At 41.8% G+C, this 20,728-nt stretch overlaps 2 protein-coding genes across 2 annotated transcripts; one reads left to right on the top strand and one right to left on the bottom strand.

The window, feature by feature from the left end:
- The first annotated feature begins 244 nt into the window (after positions 1-244).
- Positions 245-3,660, top strand: ptgr2 (prostaglandin reductase 2). Its single transcript, XM_083892549.1, has 8 exons — positions 245-345; positions 814-932; positions 1,156-1,356; positions 2,208-2,378; positions 2,749-2,958; positions 3,034-3,243; positions 3,319-3,358; positions 3,458-3,660. Exons 1-8 carry the CDS (start codon positions 309-311, stop codon positions 3,520-3,522), a joined length of 1,053 nt encoding a protein of 350 aa, XP_083748675.1. The 5' UTR covers positions 245-308; the 3' UTR covers positions 3,523-3,660.
- Positions 3,661-3,826: 166 nt separating this feature from the next.
- Positions 3,827-13,518, bottom strand: tmem62 (transmembrane protein 62). Its single transcript, XM_083892346.1, has 13 exons — positions 12,991-13,518; positions 11,182-11,293; positions 10,939-11,076; positions 10,016-10,061; positions 9,452-9,593; positions 8,248-8,372; positions 8,040-8,162; positions 7,802-7,957; positions 7,179-7,338; positions 6,895-7,093; positions 6,456-6,551; positions 6,091-6,209; positions 3,827-5,661 (listed from the first exon to the last, which is right to left on the bottom strand). Exons 1-13 carry the CDS (start codon positions 13,195-13,197, stop codon positions 5,341-5,343), a joined length of 1,944 nt encoding a protein of 647 aa, XP_083748472.1. The 5' UTR covers positions 13,198-13,518; the 3' UTR covers positions 3,827-5,340.
- Positions 13,519-20,728: the final 7,210 nt, after the last annotated feature.

Raw genomic sequence — 20,728 nt, forward strand, 5'->3', positions numbered from 1 at the left:
ACCGATTCATTGAAAATAAAAGACAAAAACGGCAGAAAGGATCTTACTGGCGAAAACGGAAGTTCGTAACAGGAAAACCTCTTTGAAATAGAACTTTGTGCAGGCTAAAGTAAACACAGCATTTGCAGCAGAGTTTGCTAGTACTGGACAGTTATTATACACAATTGTGTCGCAATTAACGCAATAGCTACGCTTGAAAACTACTTTTGTATCATAAAAACTAAACAACAACAACCCGTTTTTGTTGTTAGGTCTGTTTTGCAAAATTAGCACCGCTTCGAAAAAACAGAAAAGGTCACGTTGCCGGGATGCAGGTGCAGAGAGTCGTCCTCAACTCACGTCCAGGTAAACATTATAATTATTATTATTCATGACAAATGTTGTCATATATTATCTCATTTGTGGCCGGGGTTTATTGTCTGTAACTGTAAGTTGTCTCAACAAAAAGTCGCTGTTTACTTATTGCCAATTTAATCTGTACATTTACACATCCTGGATTAATTCTGCTAAATGCACTAAAATTAACATTTTCATCCAAACGGTAGTTTGAAAAAGTTTTGTTCTTTTAAATACCTTATTTTAATGTATTAAATCTGTGGTTCTCAAACTGTGGTACGTGTAGCGCCAGTGGTATACACTGTTCTACTGTGTAAACCAGGTTGTGTGTGTGTGTGCGTGTGTGCGTGTGTGCGTGTGTGTGTGTGTGTGTGTGTGTGTGTGTGTGTGTGTGTGTGTGTGTGTGTGTGTGTGTGTGTGTGTGTGTGTGTGTGTGTGATTCCATGTGATTAACCTTTATCATTCATATACACACAGGTGAAAATGGGGCGCCAGTTCCTGAAAATTTCCGCCTGGAAGGGGCAACTTTAATCCCTGACCTGAAAGACGGGGAGGTTCTCGTTCGGACTCTTTACCTTTCTGTCGACCCTTACATGGTATTTCTTATATATATATATATATATATATATATATATGTCAAAATTCTAGATTATGTTTACAGTTTATTTCTCTGATAGTCTGGCTTCTTCTTATGCCTGCTGTGACTCAACCAAAGTTACGTCACGCGTTAGCCCATCTGTGTTATCTATAGCAAGATTAAGGCAGCCCGAAAAGCCACAAAAGCCCAGGCAAAGATTGACATCTTTATCTTTCTGACAGCGATGCAGGATGAACGAACACAGCGGTGCAGATTACCTGACGCCATGGCAGCTGTCGGAGTGCGCGGACGGCGGAGGCGTCGGCGTGGTCGAGTCCAGCTGCTGCAGCAGCGGCAGCATTTTTGCTGAAGGAGATGTGGTCACTTCGTTCACCTGGCCCTGGCAGACCCGTGCTGTTGTGAAAGGAAGCGGCCTACAGAAGGTGATTATCCATTACCTAGCCTTATATTCATTTGTATTGGCTGGGTTTATTCCTCCTGAACACCAGGGGGCGTAGTGGTTGCTAAACGTTGCTAGTTTTGGGGAAACAGGGAGCAGTTTTTGATTGCGCTTGCGACACGTGTTGTTTTTTTATGGTTTAAAGACTTTGTATGGAAAACTTATTGAAGGTAAACGTCGCAACAGAATGTGGACAGTGTGCAAATGTATAAGAAAGTTTCGGGATCAGTTTCTCCGAGTTACACGTCTGAACAATCTACCAATTAGCAATCGGTATCGGCTGAAAATGGGACTCAGCCATGCTTAAAGGGATACTTCACCGATTTGAATTTAGCTTTGTATTAGCTAGAATAGCGGTAGAATTTTTGATAACTGTTAGCAACTGTTAACTGCATAACTGTTAGCAAAGATGGCGGACACCGTTTACATTCTGGGAATGAGGTCCCGTCCCCCTACGGGTGGGTCTAGAAAAGTGCTGAATTAGCGTAGCAGTTTCAAGCCTCGAACCAAGTGACCAAGTGTCACAACCAAAAAAACAAGAATGAAGATATTTCTTGACTCAGGGGAAACTGAGGTTGGGAATTCTTGAAAAATTCTACCCCTATTCTAGTAAAACAAAGCTAAATGCTAATCGGTGAAGTGTTCCTTTAAAAGATCACATTTTCAGATGAAGAACAGAACACACAAATATAAATATGTGGTACGTCACTTCTAGTCACGAAATACAGACGGAGGCGGAATAATAACGTCATCATCGACAACAGAAGTTACGTACTGCAGCTTTAACACTCCACGAAGGCGACATAATCTGTGAGAATCTTCTCTCTGTCGCAGGTGGATCCACAGTTGGTCGGCGGACACCTGTCCTACCTTTTGGGTGCAGTTGGAATGACGGGACTCACTGCGCTGCTTGGCGTCAGGGAGAAGGGTCACGTGACCAAGGGAGCCAATCAGACCATGGTGGTGAGCGGCGCTGCTGGAGCCTGCGGTTCCATAGCAGGACAGGTGAGAACAACAGCAAAACCCTGGATTGGGATTGAGTGGCTCGTCTTATGCAGTTTACAGGTGCTTCTGTAAAATAAGATGGCATAATCTGCCAAAGATGTTGTTGGTGATTTAAAACAAGGCAATTCGCGAATCTGGAAGGCTGACATTTAGGATATAGAGGATGTTATGCAGACCCAGGTTTTATACTATACCATCCTTGTATAATTATAGTAGATAGTTAATATTTTGATGCTCACATTTAACATCTATCACCAATTATCAGTAGTAATAATAATATTACACTGATTTCCCTCACATAGGCTTATGAAAAATCATTCTTGAAATGATGCTTTTAAAGAAAGACTATCTATCGTCTGCTTGTTCCCAGATCGGCCGGCTGGACGGCTGCGTTAGGGTGGTCGGGATCTGTGGATCTGACGACAAGTGCAGAGCTTTAGTGGACGATCTGGGATTTTCTGCCGCCGTCAATTATCGCCGAGAAGACGTCTCGGCGAAGCTGAGGGGATGCTGCCCCGACGGCGTAGACGTGTACTTTGACAATGTGGGAGGTGCCATCAGCGACGTCGTCATAGCTCAGGTGAGTTTTCCCAAACCTTAGACGCATACATCGTCAATTATAGGCTGGATAGTAACCTGCAGCGTCTGCACTCAGATGAACAGCGGCGGTCGCGTGATCCTGTGCGGGCAGATCTCTCAGTACAACAAGGACGTGCCGTATCCGCCACCGCTGAGCGAGGAGACGCAGGAGCACCTGCAGAGAAAGAGCATCGCTCGAGAGCGATTCATGGTGCTGAACTACATGAGCAAAGCGGACGCTGCTCTCTGCGAGCTCAGCCAGTTTGTGAAATCAGGACAAATCAAGGTGAGATCATAATGTGTGGTAATAACTGTTCTTTCTTCTGCACCATTCCTGATCTAATCATGCTCCATTTTCCAGGTAATGGAAACTGTCGTTAATGGAATAGAAAACATGGGAGGTATGTTGTTTTTAATTCTTCCTCCTTTTTCCTTCTTTTTTTTTTTTTTTTTTTACCTCTTAGGAGTGAATCATTTTATTTTTCTTCATTGTCTTGCAGATGCGTTTTGCTCGATGATGAAAGGGGGAAACATTGGAAAGCAAATTATAAAGATATCAGAATAAAGATACTTATCTTGAGATAGGAAACTAATGAACACTAACTTTAGTTGTTATTACTTTGTTAATTGACCCAAAAATTTTGATTTTGCTGCTGTAAAAAAACAACTTATCTGTATATAGCAGTTTTTCATTTAATTTACAGTATAACATCACTTAAAAGCTGATTTAGACAGTTTGAAATATAAGATTAGGTTTCTTCACCTGAAAGCAAACACACAAAGGTTACTGTAATGAACATTTTTTATTATCATTATTATTCCACAGCACTAAAAACCATTAATAATAAAAAATAAAAATAGTGGTTGGCTCCGAGTTTTAATTTCTTACACGAGTGTGTGAGAAAAGTGAGTGGCAGGTGCAAAAAATCATACTCTTCATTCATTCATTCATATTTATACGTAGGTGTAAAAGAGTCAAGTTATCACCGGCACGTCACTTTTGGGATGAGACGGTGGAGGCGGCGACGCAGTCCGTTAAATTTAAAGTACAAAATGGCCTGACAACCAGATTTAGAGTAAAATATAATCACAGAGTTTTTATACTATGTTTATTTTAAGGAAAAAAGTTTTTTTGTGTTTGAAAATGGTGGCAAAATGCAGTACAGTACTTAAAATCCACTGAACACTGCCTCCTTGTGGACAGTTGGATCAACTTCACTTTGAGTTATTCACTTGGTAGTGCTCCCTTATAATGGAAAATATGATATATATCTACATATGTACTAAGTCTGGGTCATTTTTGGAGAAAAAACGCCCAAAATAAGAAGAATTCAGTCCATTTTTTTGTACTTTTATCACTTGGTTCTTTGTGGAAATCCAGAAACCTTCACCTACGGAGTAGAAACAACAGTTTATCGCTCTCACACCTTCACCGTAAAATAAAAAAAGAAGAAAAAAAAAATCAACATTGTGAACAATAAAGACATCATTTCACATACAATTAACCTCCAGTGCAGGGAATGCTTCATTAAACTCCCTCCTTCATTTCCAGTGTAGTTTTACAAACAGACCACAGTACAATCATGAATCAATCTTTTTTTCTTCTTCTTGCCATCAAACATCAATTTTTTTTTTTTTTTTAATTCACGGAGAGAGTATTATTATGAATATATAAAAAATATTGTCCTGAAATACTAACCGGGGGAGGAGGAAGGGGGCGGGCTATTGTTCAAGTGCTCACATTCCTGAGAAACAAACAGCTGCGTTCGTTCTGTCGTCTAAAATGTGATTATAATACATTTATGGTGGCAGTTGTGTGCAGTGGGGTTTTCTTCAATTTAAAAACGTCTTGTACGCAGATCGACTACATAATCATGAATAATTTCCTGTAATATATACAGTATAAATGGGAAATATGACCGACTGATAGTCTGAAAGTAAGAAAAACCTACAAGTCCTCGGTATCGTCGTTGCGGTTTGGCACGTTTAGCCTTCATTAGCGAATGAGAACGTTTTTTTTTCTTGTGGAGGGAAGAAACAGAAGGTGAAATCTTTCTTATTCATCCTTTGGCAGTGGTGAAGTGGCGTTCAGGGCCAAGGCAACACTTCCAAAAACAAAAAAAAGTGCTAAATCTCAAGTAAATGAGTCAGCTTTAAACCCCCAACACTGTCCTCACATACGCCATGATTTTAACCCTTAGAAATATCCAAAAATGTCGTCGTGTCGTACACGTTGCGATGATGGTGCTTTACAGTAACATGCATATTACGTAAACTTGACTATCTAGAAACGGGCGGGGGATAGTGAGTGGTTTTAGTGTCTGTGGAAGGAAAGAGACGGCGAAATATAACGTTGTGGTTTTGCACAGTGCGACGATTACTGTCAAGAGGGAGACGCGCTCTTTCCAATGTCACGGATGAGAGGGGCGGGGCTCGTCCAGGCCCGGTAGACCAGCAGCACGCTGAGCCCCAGCGCCCACGTGCGGACGGGCGACAGGAAAAAGGCCACGCGGCCGTACGTCTCCAGGAGGAAGTAGCAGGAGTGCGCCTGCCAGGTGAGCAGCAGCAGCATGAACGCGTGGAGGCCCAGAGTCCGCCAGCGGCAGCCCGGCCGCAGGAAGTGGGAGCGGAAGGTCATGCCGCGCCAGCGCTGATGCAGGCTCCAGCAGAGGTAAGCAGTGAGCGGCATGTTGAAGAAGAGCAGCTGGAAAGGAGGTTAAAGGTGATTAATCGGTGCTTAAAGAACAGTGGAACAACCACTTAATTTCCCCCATAACATAGAGTTATTCAAACACAGTGTTACCGAACCTAAAAAGCCCCAGTACGCCTCTCAAAAACGTCTCCACCAGAATATTTACGGCTGAAAGTGGAGAGGGAGATGAAGAGAAGATGGTGTGAACAGTGAGCTTCAGCCGAGGTAAGCTCACGCTCTCACTCTCACGAACGTTGCTGGTGTTTATTTGACATATCATTTATTTTACAGTAGGTTTATTGTCACCGCCTAATAATAATTCTCCACTGCTTGGGATTTGGGATTGCGTCCCCATTAAGGTTTTTCTAAAACCAGTAGTTCCGTCTTTAAATACCTGCTTGTTTTTGGATATCAACAATAGATGCAGTTTAATTTTCTTACTTGAACCACTCCGACGACATAAGTCAGACTGCCCTCCAGGAAGTGTCCATCGATGAAAACCCCAAAGGCAAAGCAGGCGCCGCTGTGGCCATCTATCAACTCTCCGATGAACCACGGACCTGCAGGCAGCAAAGGGGTAACCATTTATACTTTTATTTATATTATTTTTAGACAACAAACAAGGGCTTTTGGGAAAAGCCAATCAGCTCTGTTCCGTCTTCAAAAAGCAGGCTTAGGACTAAAAATCTTAAAGTTTGACTCGCCCATCTAAAAATTAACTCAGTCTTTTGCCTTCATATACTAAAAAGTACTTAAGAGTACATAGATATATATAGAATATATAGAAAGTATGTTCAATGACCCACCTACGGCTGTACACAGGTTGAAAAGCAGCAGCGAGTAGAAGAAAGTGTCAATTTTACTGACGAGATGAAGCGACATGTGTGCCTGGAACGTCAATCCTGCAGGAGATAGAGAAAAGCACGAAATACGACTTTAAAACATAAGACATAACGGCATAAGCGGCAACTAAAGAGTGTTTTTTGAGACTTTTTGCGAGTGACAGAGGGAGAGAAAAAGAGTCGAGAGGAGCCGAGTGAATTAAAGCTCAGGTCCTCGCACTGTTTTAGCTCGAATCGACTAAATTTGTCAGTGTTACGTGTTACGTAAGTTAAAGCAACTGAGAAACTGAAATTATAACTATATCTGTACAATTTAAACACTACAGCCTTAACGCCAGTGCATGATTTTGTCAAGCAACATGTCATCTCCACAGGTTTCTCGTCAAACTTCCTCTGAGCTCACCTCGGCCCGATGGAACGCGCAGGAACCGACAGGCGAGCAGTGCGCCCACGTTCAGCAGCATCATGAATACGAAGGCCACTCGGCTCAGGATGTAGTGGTCCGTGAGGAGGATGAAGGACTGCGCGAAACCGAAGCTGGACGTGGCGCTGTCCTCCAGAGTGAAGTGCTGCTCTCGCACCGCGGAGCGTCCCGCAGAGTCCTGGCTCGCAGAAAAGACGAGACACCGATCAGATCCGTTCCTGCTTCACTAAAACTCATCCGTGCTGATTAAAAATCCCACTGACCTCCACTTTAACTCTGATTGTGTGCAGTCCAGTGAGGTAGAGAGATGGATCCCAGAGCAGGACATAGAGAGGACCTCCAGCAGAGCGGCCTTTCCCGTGAGGCTTCCCGTCTATGCTCACATGCACTGCTGTGATTGCAGCCTCAGAGAAGGCCAAGACCCTGTCACAGACCCAGAGAAATTTTCAAAATCTGACCGACATGAAAATATAAATTTAAACACACTGTGGTCTCAGCGTGGGATCATGGGAAGTCTTGCTGTCGCAGGACAACAATCCTCCTCTGTTCTTTTTTATTGATTTAACTCAGGCTGGCTTTACACGACAACGCTCCCAGGTGAAACCGACAAAACCGTTTTTCGTTTAGACGACGACAGCGTTTTTGGGGCTTAAAAAAATTAACCCACCCTCCAGAGTGGAAATCTTAAAAAACGCTCCATCGTTGCGTTCCTGTCTAAAGGGTTGAAAACGAGTGCTGTGCAAAAGGTTAAAAAAACGTGTGCATGCAGGTTTACACCCAAAGACACTCGTCTAAACGTGAAATAAAAAGTGGGAACGCAACGCCACTTTTACAGATAGTTGTCATGTAAAGCTAGCCTTAGAGTCAGTACACACAGAACAGACACCTGATGTGTGTCGACTGTCGCATCCGAGCCAGCGGCTCCGCTCCGGGGTGCAGGTACTGCGCGTCCTTGGGGTTGGTGACGAGCACGGCGGGCCACTTCTCAAAGGTCAGGTCGGAGAAACTCAGCAGGTCGTGGTCGAAGGCCATGACTCGATACCTGGACACAGAAGAGATTGAGAGAGAGAGAGTGTTAGGGGATTTAATGTCAGTTTGTGGTCATGTGATGTTACAGCACATGCCTGCGGTTGTCCATCCAGTCTCCCAGCTCCAGCTCCAGCGTGCCTTTAGGGTGTCGGCTGTGGAGGACGGGCATCAGGCCTCCCAGAGTGTGCAGGTGACCACAGACGTAAGCGACCGCAGATCTAAACGCACAAGAATTCAACAGGTAAAAACTATTTAGAACATTTCCTAAGAACCAGTTTAACATCGGGGGGTTTTTTTTCTCACCTCATCACGTCTCGCACTCCAGGCGATGGCGAGACGACGGTGGAGGTGGTGTAGTGCCCGAACCAGATCGACTGGTTGCTTCGCAGACTCTCGACTCTGAACGTGTCCAGCAGGTCCATCTGAGTCTGTCGGTGAGTACAGAAACGGAACGATCGCACAAACGTCACTCGACAATGTACATATTCAGCAACGTTTGCCAATGGAACTCAGTCTTTCCAGCAGTTTGTGGGGTTGTGATGCACACTGCAGTGTTTTTAGGGTCTTTTCTTTTACACCTCCAGTTTCAGTTGCATGATTTTATGGATAACCCTGACCTAATTTTTCTTAATCAGGTCAGGGTTTTATGCTAATTTGATTTTGAACAATCCACTCTTCTGACTAAATTGATGACATTTGTGTGACATTATACCACTTTTAATACCAAAATAAGCATGGTAAGCACTCTTTTTGAAACTTGTGACTAGATTCCTGTTAGGAACAATGGTGTATTCAGTGCAGATGTAGCAGAAAAATACGTCAGGCTTATTTTTGCAAGATCTTCTCGTCGAAGCCATTTCATTCACTTGTAATATATATATATATATATAAATATATAAAAAACAATTAGTCATAAGTTGGCACATGCAAAATCTTCAGCATTTAGAATTTATTGCAAGAAATATAAAAGAATTTTGCATCATATGATGTGGAAATACCTGTACATGTAAACAAGTATGTAGCTTTGTTTAGGAAGTTGACCTGATTGAGAAAACCAATGTGATTTTTGGATTCAGCATCATCAAAATGATCCTAAATCAGCTAAAAAAAACTTAAACAATACATTTGGTGTTGACCAGTGTAATCTTCTCTTAATAAATTAGGCATTTGAGAAAGAGGATAATAGTAAGGTAAATAGTAATATTCAGTCCCACGACCCACGTTTTGCTCCCAAACCACCATTACGTCACTGTAACTGGTTGAATTTGCGTGAATTCTTGCGAATAACCACAAGGGACTTGCTAAATGTTTATTTTTCCATGCGTGTTAGTACAATCTTACATTTGCTTAAGTCTTAAATAAACACCTTTAACCATTTATTTCAGTTGTCTAGGTTGCAGGTGCAATTAAAGATTTAAAAATATGTGTAGTAAATTCAGGTCTAGTGTCAGCTTCGACAGTTTTAATTAAATATTTAAGTTAAGTGGACATTGTCAGACAGTCTTACCCGGTTGAGAATGCCAAAGAAGTTGTACGGTCGCTTGGGTCCAGGAGTCAGAGTGGCGTCCATGCAGACAAAGGAGTAGTTGCCAAAGGGAGTTTTGTGCACATAATGGAAAGAGCCCACTTTCTGATTAGCTGAGTATTTCCTATAGGAGAAAAGGAAAAAAGTCAAACATGAGCGATGGGATGATGGGATGGAGCCACAGAACGAGCCAGAGATAATTGAATGCATTTGAAATAAATATATAAATGAATGAATGAATGAGACAGACTTAGTCTCACGTACGTACCACGACGACGACAACAACAACAACAACGTTAGGACGATCCCTCTGCATTAGCGAGAAGCAGCAAAGACGCATAAAACATAATTTGTGTCAAGAGCCGGTCTGTGTTCGTGTGGATTCTGCTTCTATTCCGGTCCTCGGGAACACAGCCAGCGAAATAAGAGACGTTGAAATCACGATTACGACACACTCGCACTCGTCTTACGACTCTGACTTCACACTCAAACGCTGCTACTACGAACACACATACGTACAAACAACACTTTCACTTCCATACTGACCGGTAGTAGTTGTTGACGCTGTCCAGTGACATTATGTTGAAGGCGTCTGTTTGTGTTTGGAGAGGGGAAAAAAACACAAAAGTGAGACTGAGAGAAACTCACATTAGCCACATTTTAGGTGAACTTTCAATGATTCTGTAAAAGAAAATGTGCATTAATGAGCTTTTTCAGTGTCTGCATTGTTCTGATAGTGTTCAAAATCACTCGATTGGATCACATATACATCATCAATACATAAATGCTGTATATAAATGCTATATATAACTATATTGGTCACGCTAGCTCAGTTGTTGCAAAGTGGAAACTGATATTGGTAGTAGACCAAATAAAGTGCTATCGATCCATCCCTTTTGTATTTCCACCCACTTCCTTTTAAGTGAATATTAGTTCACCGAGATGAGCAATAGGTGGCGCAAAAGTCCGTCCCACCACAGGATATTGGAGGATTCAACTTAGTGACCCTGTAGTTTTTGATATATGGTTTAATTTTATTGCTGCTTCCATGTCTTAGTGTAGAAATACACGCTTCTTTCACTCCATTGCTTTCCCTTCAGTGTGTTTCCCTTCGGTGTTTTCAATATGCAAATCCCACAGGAGCAACGCACGGCGATAGATAAGCGACCTATATTTAACAGAGGCGTCAGGTTTCAACTCCTCTGGTTATCGTAGCACGCACAGACGCGATGAAAGTGACGATGATCAATAAGAGCAGAAAATCTGTCAGAGATGCCGCAGCCGTCTTTTTTTGAGACAATTGCACAATCGAGCATCTCGTGTTTCACGTCTAATAGCTTGCAATCCAATAACAGGAAAGGGTCGACTGACTTCCTGTGCGAGGCTCTAAATGGGTTCTTGAGAAAAACTCTTAACGGACTCTCTCGACCCGAGACATCGAGGTAAAGCGGCCCGACGGGCTTCAGCACCGTGATTTCCGCGGATGTCGATCCATCGTGTGCGCTCCATCACCCGCGACCTCTTCAGGACGTTGTGGTACGCCTGCCACTCCACCTCGTGCTGGAGGGAGCCCACCTTGTTCTCCGTTTTGGCATCGGTCAGATCCCCTGAGGAGTGGAGAGGGAAACTGTGAGACAACTGTTGTGAGGAGGAGGACACACACACACATACACACCGAATACTGTTGAAACAAAGGGAGTTTTTAACTACACCTGTCACGAGCACCAGAGCCGGCTTGATCACCTCGATGGTGTCGGTGCAGAACTTTTCAAAATCTGGAATGCGTCTGGGGTCGTGAAAGCGACTTATGTGGATGTCGGACACCTGGAAACCAGACAACAAAAACAAAACATGGAATCTTTAATGAATTAATTCATTAGAAAATGGATGCATGGATGAATTATTGTCCTGCTCCTTTCCTGTTGTGATGTTGGATGATAGAAGACACCAACTGTATGGACTTTACTGGACTCTACCACTATTATTGGAGGGGAACACATGAATGAAACGTCTTCAGACTCTTTAGGTTTCTCCCAACTCAACTAATTAGTTGAATATATTTGAATATTTAACTGTAATATTTAACAGGATGCATTATTTTGATGCCGATCTAGAAGTCAGGTGAGCTGACGGCTACTAGAGCTGAAACAATTACTCGATTAATCAATTACTAAAGGAATCGTCAACTATTTCATGGTTAAAACTTCTTCAGCGTCTTAACATGTGAATATTTTCTGGTTTCTTTGCTCCACATAACAAAGAAATCATCACCATTGTGAAAATAATCGTTAGTTGCAGCTCGGGAGCAAAGAAACAAGAAAATATTGACATTTAAGAAGCGGGAATAATCTGAAAACTTGCATTTAATATTTCAAAACAACAAACCAAAAACACCCAAAATAGTTGACAATAATCGTTTTAGACCTAATTAAATGTAATGTCTCATATAATATCAGTGTATATCGAGAACTTTTAGTTATTGAAGGAAATTATATTGTGGTATTCATATTTATATACCTACTTCCTTAATAAACACGTTTCTGACAAAAATAGTCATTTAACACGATGTGTAAGACACTCGCATATCGTCCAAAAGTGCAAAGTCTAAATCCAACTTCCCTTTGTACCTGACAATGACACACTTTTGTCATCAATGACCTCTTTCTGTTAATCATTCAGCCGTCTAAAACAACCCTCGTGTTAACCCTTTAAAGTACTACTCAACCGTTTGGTCGACCACACTTTAAGTCACTATATCTCATTAAAAAATGCATCAAGCTGAACTCACTAATACTTAATGTTGTACTTTATCAGGGTATCCGCGGGGTCTTAAATCCAATAATTTGAATTCAAGGCCTTAGAATGTCTTAAAGTCTCCTAAAATCTCATTAAAGGTCTTAAATACAATTTTGAAAAGTCTTAAAAATCTATTAACGTTACTTTTATTCAAAACGTGCATAAACTTCAGTCTCGCTTTGAAATGTTTCTATTTTTGAGGATGCGATAAAAACATAACTACAACACGGAACTAAAGTAGGCCACCTGTGTTCCCCGCTGAGAATTTATCGAGCACACTAGCTAGTAGCGCGCCGCGGTGTAAGATGGGTAAGTGCAAGTTCAACAATTTGTGGCTCTAATTTTCCTTCGTGTCTTTCACACTTTTTTTTGCCAGTATGTATTTGAAATTGGTCTTAAATTGTATTAATTATGGTCTTAAAAAGTCTTAAAAAGTCTTAAATTTGACTTAGACCCTGTTTATGAATGATGCGAACCAGGTTTATTATGAACAGACATCTCAACCGTTTGGTAGAGGCTCGAGTCTAAAATACTGTAGGGTCTAATTTAACGTTATTTATCATAAGTAAATAATTAAATAATACAAAAAAATTATTTAGCTTTTTTCTTGGTGCGTACCTTTAAGGGTTAAAATAATAAAATGAACATTAATCTTGACAGTATTTACGATGCCGTGTCAGACCAAACTAAGCTAGCTAGCGGCTCTAAGTGACAGCTTAGCTCACCTGGATAAACCAGAATATATTGTCCAACTCGCCGCCGGGGAATGGTGGAGAACTCCCCGCCGATGCAGCTCCATCGCCGGCAGTCGGCGGATGATGATGAACGCTCCGCTTCGGGTGCCAAGCCGTGTTGTAGCTGTCCAGCACCCAGGAAGTGATGCACGCCAGGGCCAGTCCGAGGATCACCAGGGCACCGAACAGCCTCAGCATCCTCCTGTGAAAGCGAGAGGGGAGAGGGGGGCTAAGTGCCGCCGTCTGTCCCGGCCACAAAAATTAAAAAACCCTACAGCTACTGGTGTGGGAGCAGCTAACGGCGCGAATCACTCTGACACAGAGGGCGACCATTCATCTACATGGCTAACGGCTACGACTCAGACCGTGTGTGTGTCGCTGCCATCGCGGCCACGGGAGACGCACGGAGGCGCGGTGCTTCATCCACGGTCCGCGCGGACGGCTCGGGTTTACGGTAGCTCACTTGACAGTTTTAGTTAGCTCGCTCGCTCGCTTCCCTTCCCCTTCCCTCCTGCCTGCCTGCCTGCCTACACCAACAGCTGAGTCGAGCCGAGCCGAGCAGCTGTATCCGGCTCGCTGGAAGAGGAAACGTCATCACACCACGGAGCACAGACTGTGTGAGGAGCAAGACCTCCCACTCTGACATGGTTTCCCGAGCACCGTCTACGTAAAAGTCTCATGACGCCATTAGAGTTGTAGTTTTTTAATTCTCAAACCCATTTAAAGCCGTAAAATACAGTAAATGTAAAGGTGCCATATGTAAGAATGTGGCCAAAAACGGTAACTACGTTCACTCAAAACACAGGTCTTTTAGGTTTCGTTTTCTGACGTAACTGGCAACCCGTGGTTGCTCGGCAGCTGAGACTCTACTGACTGCAATAATTGGTGGACGGCGGTAGGTGGCGCCACATGCCAAAACATGATTTGCAGTTTGCAACATATTTTTTTTAATGCAAATATTTTGTCTGTACTGTTGTTGTTGGTGAGTTCAGTTTGTTATATGAACATTATTCCTGAGTCTCTGTGACATATTAGGAGGATTTTATGGTCAGTTGCTTTGGATTTATTACATAATGCACCTTTAAACTCCTATCATTACAAAAAAATTTTATAAAAGCAAAAGTGTTCAGTATTTAGTGTGACTGCCCCTTCAACTTGATAGAATATCAGAATAATGTATTTTTTAAACTTAAATATAATATTTAAACAAGGGTTTTGTGCTATTTTAATTTTATACGTAATTATTTGCGCTCTTTTAGTGTTCTTTATTTTTTTTTTATTTGTGTGGTCTTTAAAGGCACCATATGCCACCATTGTAGCTCAGACGTAACTGGCAACCCGTGGTTGCTCGGCACCTGAGACTCTACTGACTGCAATGACTGGTAGACGGCGGTAGGTGGCGCCACATGACACCAAAACATGATTTCAAAACATAAACATGATTTACAGTCTGCAAAATATTTTTTTTTAATGCAAATATTTTGTCTGTACTGTTGTTGTTGGTGAGTTCAGTTTGTTGTATGAACATTATTCCTGAATCTCTGTGACATATTTAGGGTTAAATTCAATAAAATTAAAAACTCAATAAATAGAGGTGAAATAGAGTGTGTAATGCTGTAAAAGGGTATTTTTACCCAGGTTTATTGAAGGCATGCTTGAGGATTACATATGCGTGTAGTAAGACCAACTTTTAATAACATCATTCTACTCAAAATGCCTAAAAAATCACAACATTTGACAAAAAGAACATCATATCAGCGTGGGATCACCTGGACAGAGAGAGAAACTAAAGACTGCATAAATCTAAAGAACTCTGGGAAGTGCTAAGAAAAAAAAGCCTTGTATGATAAACTAGAATAATATACTTAGGACAATTCCAAGACCCAAAAAGAGTTTAAAATAAGTGCCACAGAGTCACATTTGCATATAGAAGCCATTTTAATCAAATATATTTACATATAAATATAAATTGTCATTAAAACATTGCTTTACAAATACAACTAGTGTTGCTAGAAGGTGGTGCTAGCCTATAATTAACTATTCATATCATACACTGTCCTGGTCTGCCTTTGATTTGGGTTGCTGTGGCTTGGGAATTTCATCAGCCTTTGATCTGAGTCTACATTTTTGACAGCATTGCATGAGATTGTGTGCATGTTCAAGCTCCACCAAAAAAATGGAGAAAAAGGAGGAAAATGGCAATCTGATGAATAGTTTATACGTATATTACATGTACATACCTGAGCAAATGCACACCTCTATAAATGATTACAAGAAAGGACAAGAACGCTGACCAAATGTAGATATTCATAAACTTATTGTGTACAAGCCAGTGCATGAAACAAAACATAATCATAAAAGATTAATAGTGTAACATCAAACAGCATATACTGTATGATGTGATGTTTTCAAGAATGGTTCATAGTTTTCATCAACTGTGGCTTAATGGCGCCTCCCAGTGGTCTTAAGGAGAAGTGTCATAAGATTGTGGTTGCATTATTATTATGATTCATGTCCATGTCCTCAAACACAAACAATTCTTTGTTAAAGCTCAAGTGCTAATGTGTGACAAAGCAGTTGTTATTATTTATCCTTTAGTAACATGTAGGTGAACGAAAAACCAATATATTAGTATATATGTGTTATTTTGAGGGCTTATGTTCAATTCTAGTCCAGTGAAAAGTTATATATAATATATATATGTTTTTTTGCTTAAAAAATAAGTAATTTGCTTATTCAGAGGCATAAAAACGAAATCTCATTGCAAAACATGACGTTTTTAAATGTGTTTTAGCGTCAAAGTTATTCGAGAAAAGATGTCGGCTAAAACAACAGCGAGTGACAATCTTGGACTTCAAATCTCAAATTCGGCGTGTTTACATTTCCCCCAAAAACATCTGCGTAGTAGATATCTCCAAACGGGTCAAAGGTTGGTTCGCTTGCGTGTGTGTATGTGTGTACTTTTGTCAAACCTGGCAACACAGAAACACAGAGCGCGTGCCCACAGCAAAACACGCGAACGCTGGTGCGCGCCGCCGAGCTGTTGCGAGGGGCGATGGAGTCGGGGCCGCGCGCGCAGGGAGCCAGGCTGCTGATCCTCCACACACACACACAGACACACACATAGCGTCACGTCACGTCACGGATCCGCAGCGCAGCGACAGAGATGCTGAGGTGACAGGCAGAAGGAGAAAAGGCTCGACCACAGCTCTCACACTCAGTATCTCGCTCCTTTATTTATAACCGCTCTCTCTCCACGTCTATTTCTTCTTCTTCTTCTTCTTCTCCACGGACGTTTCTCTCGCTATGGGATTCCGCTGCTGCGTGTCGTCGTCCCCGCCGCCGCCGCCGCCTCCAAACGCAGCAGATTTTCTCTAACCACACCCGGCGGCGCCTCTTTGGATCGAGCTGTGGCTGCAAAGACGCGAGGTAAGGACGGAGAGACCGTGCGTAATGCGCCTCCATCACCCTCATCATCATCACCCCCTCCTCCATTTTCTGCTGCGGCTGCTGCATGACTTTGTTACCCTGCGTGTTGTCACAGGGTTACAGTGTAACCTCGGGCTGTGTGGCCTCCTGTGTGTGTGTGTGTGTGTGTGTGTGTGTGTGTGTGTGGACAGTCAGTCAGTCACCGTGTGCTTGGACGCGCCTGAGTAAATCTGCTGTGGCAACCGACTCCCTATGCAACAGCTCCCACCACCAGCACATAGCATAGCATAGCATCTCATCTTAAAGGTGCATTATGTAATAAATCTAAAGCAACTGTCCGTAAAAATCCTCCTAATATGTCACAGAGACTCTATTTATATAACAAACTGAACTCGCCAACAACAACAGTACAGACAAAATATTTGCATTAAAAAATGTTTTTTTGCAGACTGCAAATCATGTTTATGTTTTGAAATCATGTTTTGGCGTCAGGTGGCGCCACCTACCGCCGTCTACCAGTCATTGCAGTCAGTAGAGTCTCAGCTGCAGAGCGACCACGGGTTGCCAGTTACGTCAGAAAACGAAACCTTAAAGACCTCGGTGTTTTGAATTTGAATGTAGTAACTGTTTTTGGCCACATTCTTACATATGGCACCTTTAAATCTTTAGATTTGACATGGACAGAGGCGGTTCCAGAGTCTGTAGGGGCCCTACGCAAACATTCCCAGGGGGCCCTTCCTTCCAACCAGTGTTCATCACCATTATGTTACAAATAATGTGACACCAAGGAAAAATGTATGAGTTCAAAATATTCTTTTTTTCCGAAATTAATAAATAACAAGGAAAAGTATGTGAAAATATAAATGAAACAATAAAATACTGTAAATAGCTTTAAAAAACTATATAAACTTAGTCAAAAAAATACATTACACTGTAAAGAACCCACATTATAAAACAATATAAATATATAGAACAATAAAATGTAAATACTGTAAATCCCCTTTAGGGAGGTTTTCCTACTGAGATGTCATTGCAAATCACCCATTGTTTTTTAAGGGGGGCCCCCTATCGGCTCGGGGGCCCCAAGCAGTTGCCTGCCTTGCCTGTTCACAAACTGTGCCTCTGGACATGAAAAATAATAATAATCTCTTATGCTGCATGAATTTTTGGGTGTAAAAGTGAAACAGTTGAAGTTTTGATAATTATCTTGCTAATTTTCATCATAAGTACCCCTTAATATAATCCCCCATAATAACGCCAATCACGTGACAGCAACTCAACTCATTTATGCACTTAGACATAAAAGATAACATTCTCAGAGTTAAATTATCTGGGTTTAAAAGCCTCAGAGTTTAAGAAGAGAACCGTAGGAGAACATCTCTGAATGCAGAACTTCAGAGATGTTCAGAGTGCCAGTGTCAGTCCTGTCATTGTTTCCCTCCTCCACCTGGATCACTTACATCCATGCTGTGAAATGAGAAGAACCAGAGTGAGGAGGAGGAGGAGGAGGAGGAGGAGGAGGAGGAGGAGGAGGAAGGGGCCTCCTCATGCTGGCTCTTCTCCAGTCATGAGACCAGACGTTGATTTCATCCAGCAGCAGAAGCAGCAGCTCCAGGGGTCTCTGTGCCCCGCTGCTCAACCAGGCCTCAGAAGAAGTAGATTATATGTTTCATCAGCCATGTGGTTGTTATTGCACATGCATGTATGGACGCCATCAGTGTTTAAAATGGACCTGAACAGTTTAATCAAGCAAAGGCCATAGTCTGACTAAGACGAGCAATTGGACAACTTGCAGAGAGGAGGAAAATCTATTAATTGAGGGTATACATGCAGGAGTAATCGGACTGCATGTATCCAGGCTTGTTAGTCCGACTAAGACAAGCTTGATTAGTCAGACTAATGTGTTTACATGACAATAAGAAAATAAAATTATTTGTTAGCGCTGCTCTTTTCCTTTAATAAACAGACCGCTACAGTCCGACTGTAGGCGCGCTAAAAGGAGCTAATGCAGCTAACGGAGCTAACTGGTAAACGGTGCCTGGACTCCGGTGTCGGAGCACGTAAACATGACGTCATTCGCGTCTTTTTCCGGTCGGAAGTCCAGGATAAACAACACAAGTAGAGATTAAAAATGTAAACTTAATAAACATTGAATATATTTATATAACGACAAAGCGTATAAGAGTTAACTATTGCTGTGTTTCCACTCTGAAAACTGTCATTTTCCTTCGTTTTGACGTCGTTTTCTTAGAGGGTAGTGAGGCTTGTTTTTAGTTTGGTTAAATATCCGCTGTTTCTTCTCTTCGAGTTGAGACATTTTTGAGACGATAACACGGTCTTTTTATGTTTGGCTTTTTGACGACTCGCTGAGTTTGTGGGCCGTCAATGGAAAGTTAAATCTGGCTTTCGGTTACACGCTGTTCCTTAGTCTCTAATGTCGTATCGTGGCCATGTTTTGACTTGATACGCTGCTGTTCTTGCACAATAATGCACCTTAAATTTTTGTCAAAGCATCTCCAGACTTCACTCATTGATATTTCGGTTAACGTGCAGCTTCCAGCAGACTTGAGAGGGCAGAGGCAACTACAAAGCTGTAAAGAAAAAAACACTGTTGCCATGACGATGCCGTGGTCAGTAGGAAGCGTGATTCATGATTTTTTTGCTGTTTTTCTTTTTTGCTGCTTTTAATCGCCGCGATTGGAGACGAGGTGTGAGATTAGTCATGTTGTGAGGGAGGTAAACCATGCTTATGCAGTATAACAGCAGTGTTAAACAGCCTGTGTTAGTCACGTGCAGTGTCAATGGTAAGTCATTGTCTCAGAATCACCTGCTCAGCATGTTTCGTGGCTCCTCCAGTGTCTTAAATGTCAGGTTTGGTAACAAACACCTGCCCCAAAATCATCCATCTTTTCCCCCTACGTATCCTCAAGAGAGCGAGGGATGACTGAACACAGAAGGACAAACGACTTGTTTTTCTGTGTTTTAGAAAGTACGTCTCATCTGTGATACGTGATACATAAGAGCAGGACGACAGCCTGACCTTGAAGTCCTCACAGCTGAGGTCATTCAATCACGGTGTTGTTTACCTGCAGAGGCTCAGCAGAGGGTTTCAAAACCTCATGTTTTGCCTCTGTGTGTGTTTTTAAATATAGTACACAACAATAATTACTCACCTTCATATCAGGAAAAAGACAGTTTTTTTTATTATGTGACAAATTGTGGCCCAAAAAAGAGAGATTTATGGGGTTAGCTTTGGTTGTTTAGCGATGTTTGGTCTCAAAATAAAGACAAAAGCAGCATTCAGTGACATCTGTTCCTCCTGTTCCCTTATAGTTTTATGTCTAGAATAAAAAAACAAAACAGAAAATGTGTAACTCATGCATGATTTGTCATTTCGTTAGCATGGCTGTGGCTTTAGTGTTGCATCGTTTAGCGCTTTGGTCCAGACTGAAATATCTCGACGTCTGTTTGACAAATTGCTGTGAAATTGTGTCCAGACATTCATTGTCTCTAGAGGATAAAAGCCTCTGGTCAAAAATGCTCTGTAATTTGGCCTGTGCTTTGATTTACCTAAGCTAACTTGCTTACGCTAAACGCTAGCTAACATGCTAACGCTAGCTAACATTTGAATTCGTTTTTTTTTTTTAAATAAAGTGTCTTAAATAGGGTATAAAACTCAAATAACTCACATGAAATACTATTATTATTAGTAGTATTAGCAGTCACAGTAGCAATAGTAATGTTAAGATAAAGCAGGGCTTGGTGTTTTTATCTGTTATTTAATCTTCATTGTTTTCTTTATTATCGTCTTAATATTAATTCATTTAAAAACCACAGAGTTGTCCTCTGTGCTGTACATCACATAAATACATGAAATAGACATGATTTAACGAATGTAAACTGAAAAAAACACAATATAAAATCAATAAAACACAGTAAAAGATCACTAAATATGTATAAAAATTCTCACATAATAGAAGCAGTGTAGTGGAACTGTGATAAAACCATAATAAGCTCAATAAACCACTTTAATTATGTTTAATTAAGTGTCGTCCAGCAGCGTGTGTCTACGTCTTTGACTTCTGCTGTTCCATCAAGGCCACCGTAGTCCTGACCTTTGACCCGAGGTCACATTTCATGCTCGTCACTTTCTCATCACACTTGACCGTCTTCTGTCTCCTGACCTCATCCTGGGACATGATGACGGGATCGATTTCCTCCTCGATGTTAGGATCTTTGCCCTTGTAGACAAATGTGTGTTGAAGGTCTGTTTTATAACTGTCAGCAGCAGCAGCAGCAG

The sequence above is a fragment of the Microchirus variegatus genome, assembly GCF_963457635.1.
Source record: "Microchirus variegatus genome assembly, chromosome: 7".
NCBI classification, from domain to species: Eukaryota; Metazoa; Chordata; class Actinopteri; order Pleuronectiformes; family Soleidae; genus Microchirus; species Microchirus variegatus.

Coding starts and splice junctions, on each gene's coding strand:
- ptgr2 (XM_083892549.1), top strand. CDS start 309: ATGCAGGTGCAGAGAGTCGTCCTCAACTCACGTCCAG. Junction 346..813: donor CGTCCTCAACTCACGTCCAG/GTAAACATTATA, acceptor ATATACACACAG/GTGAAAATGGGGCGCCAGTT. Junction 2,379..2,748: donor GCGGTTCCATAGCAGGACAG/GTGAGAACAACA, acceptor GCTTGTTCCCAG/ATCGGCCGGCTGGACGGCTG.
- tmem62 (XM_083892346.1), bottom strand. CDS start 13,197: ATGCTGAGGCTGTTCGGTGCCCTGGTGATCCTCGGACTGGCCCTGGCG. Junction 11,077..11,181: donor GGCTCTGGTGCTCGTGACAG/GTGTAGTTAAAA, acceptor TCCACTCCTCAG/GGGATCTGACCGATGCCAAA. Junction 10,062..10,938: donor CGACATCCGCGGAAATCACG/GTGCTGAAGCCC, acceptor AAACACAAACAG/ACGCCTTCAACATAATGTCA.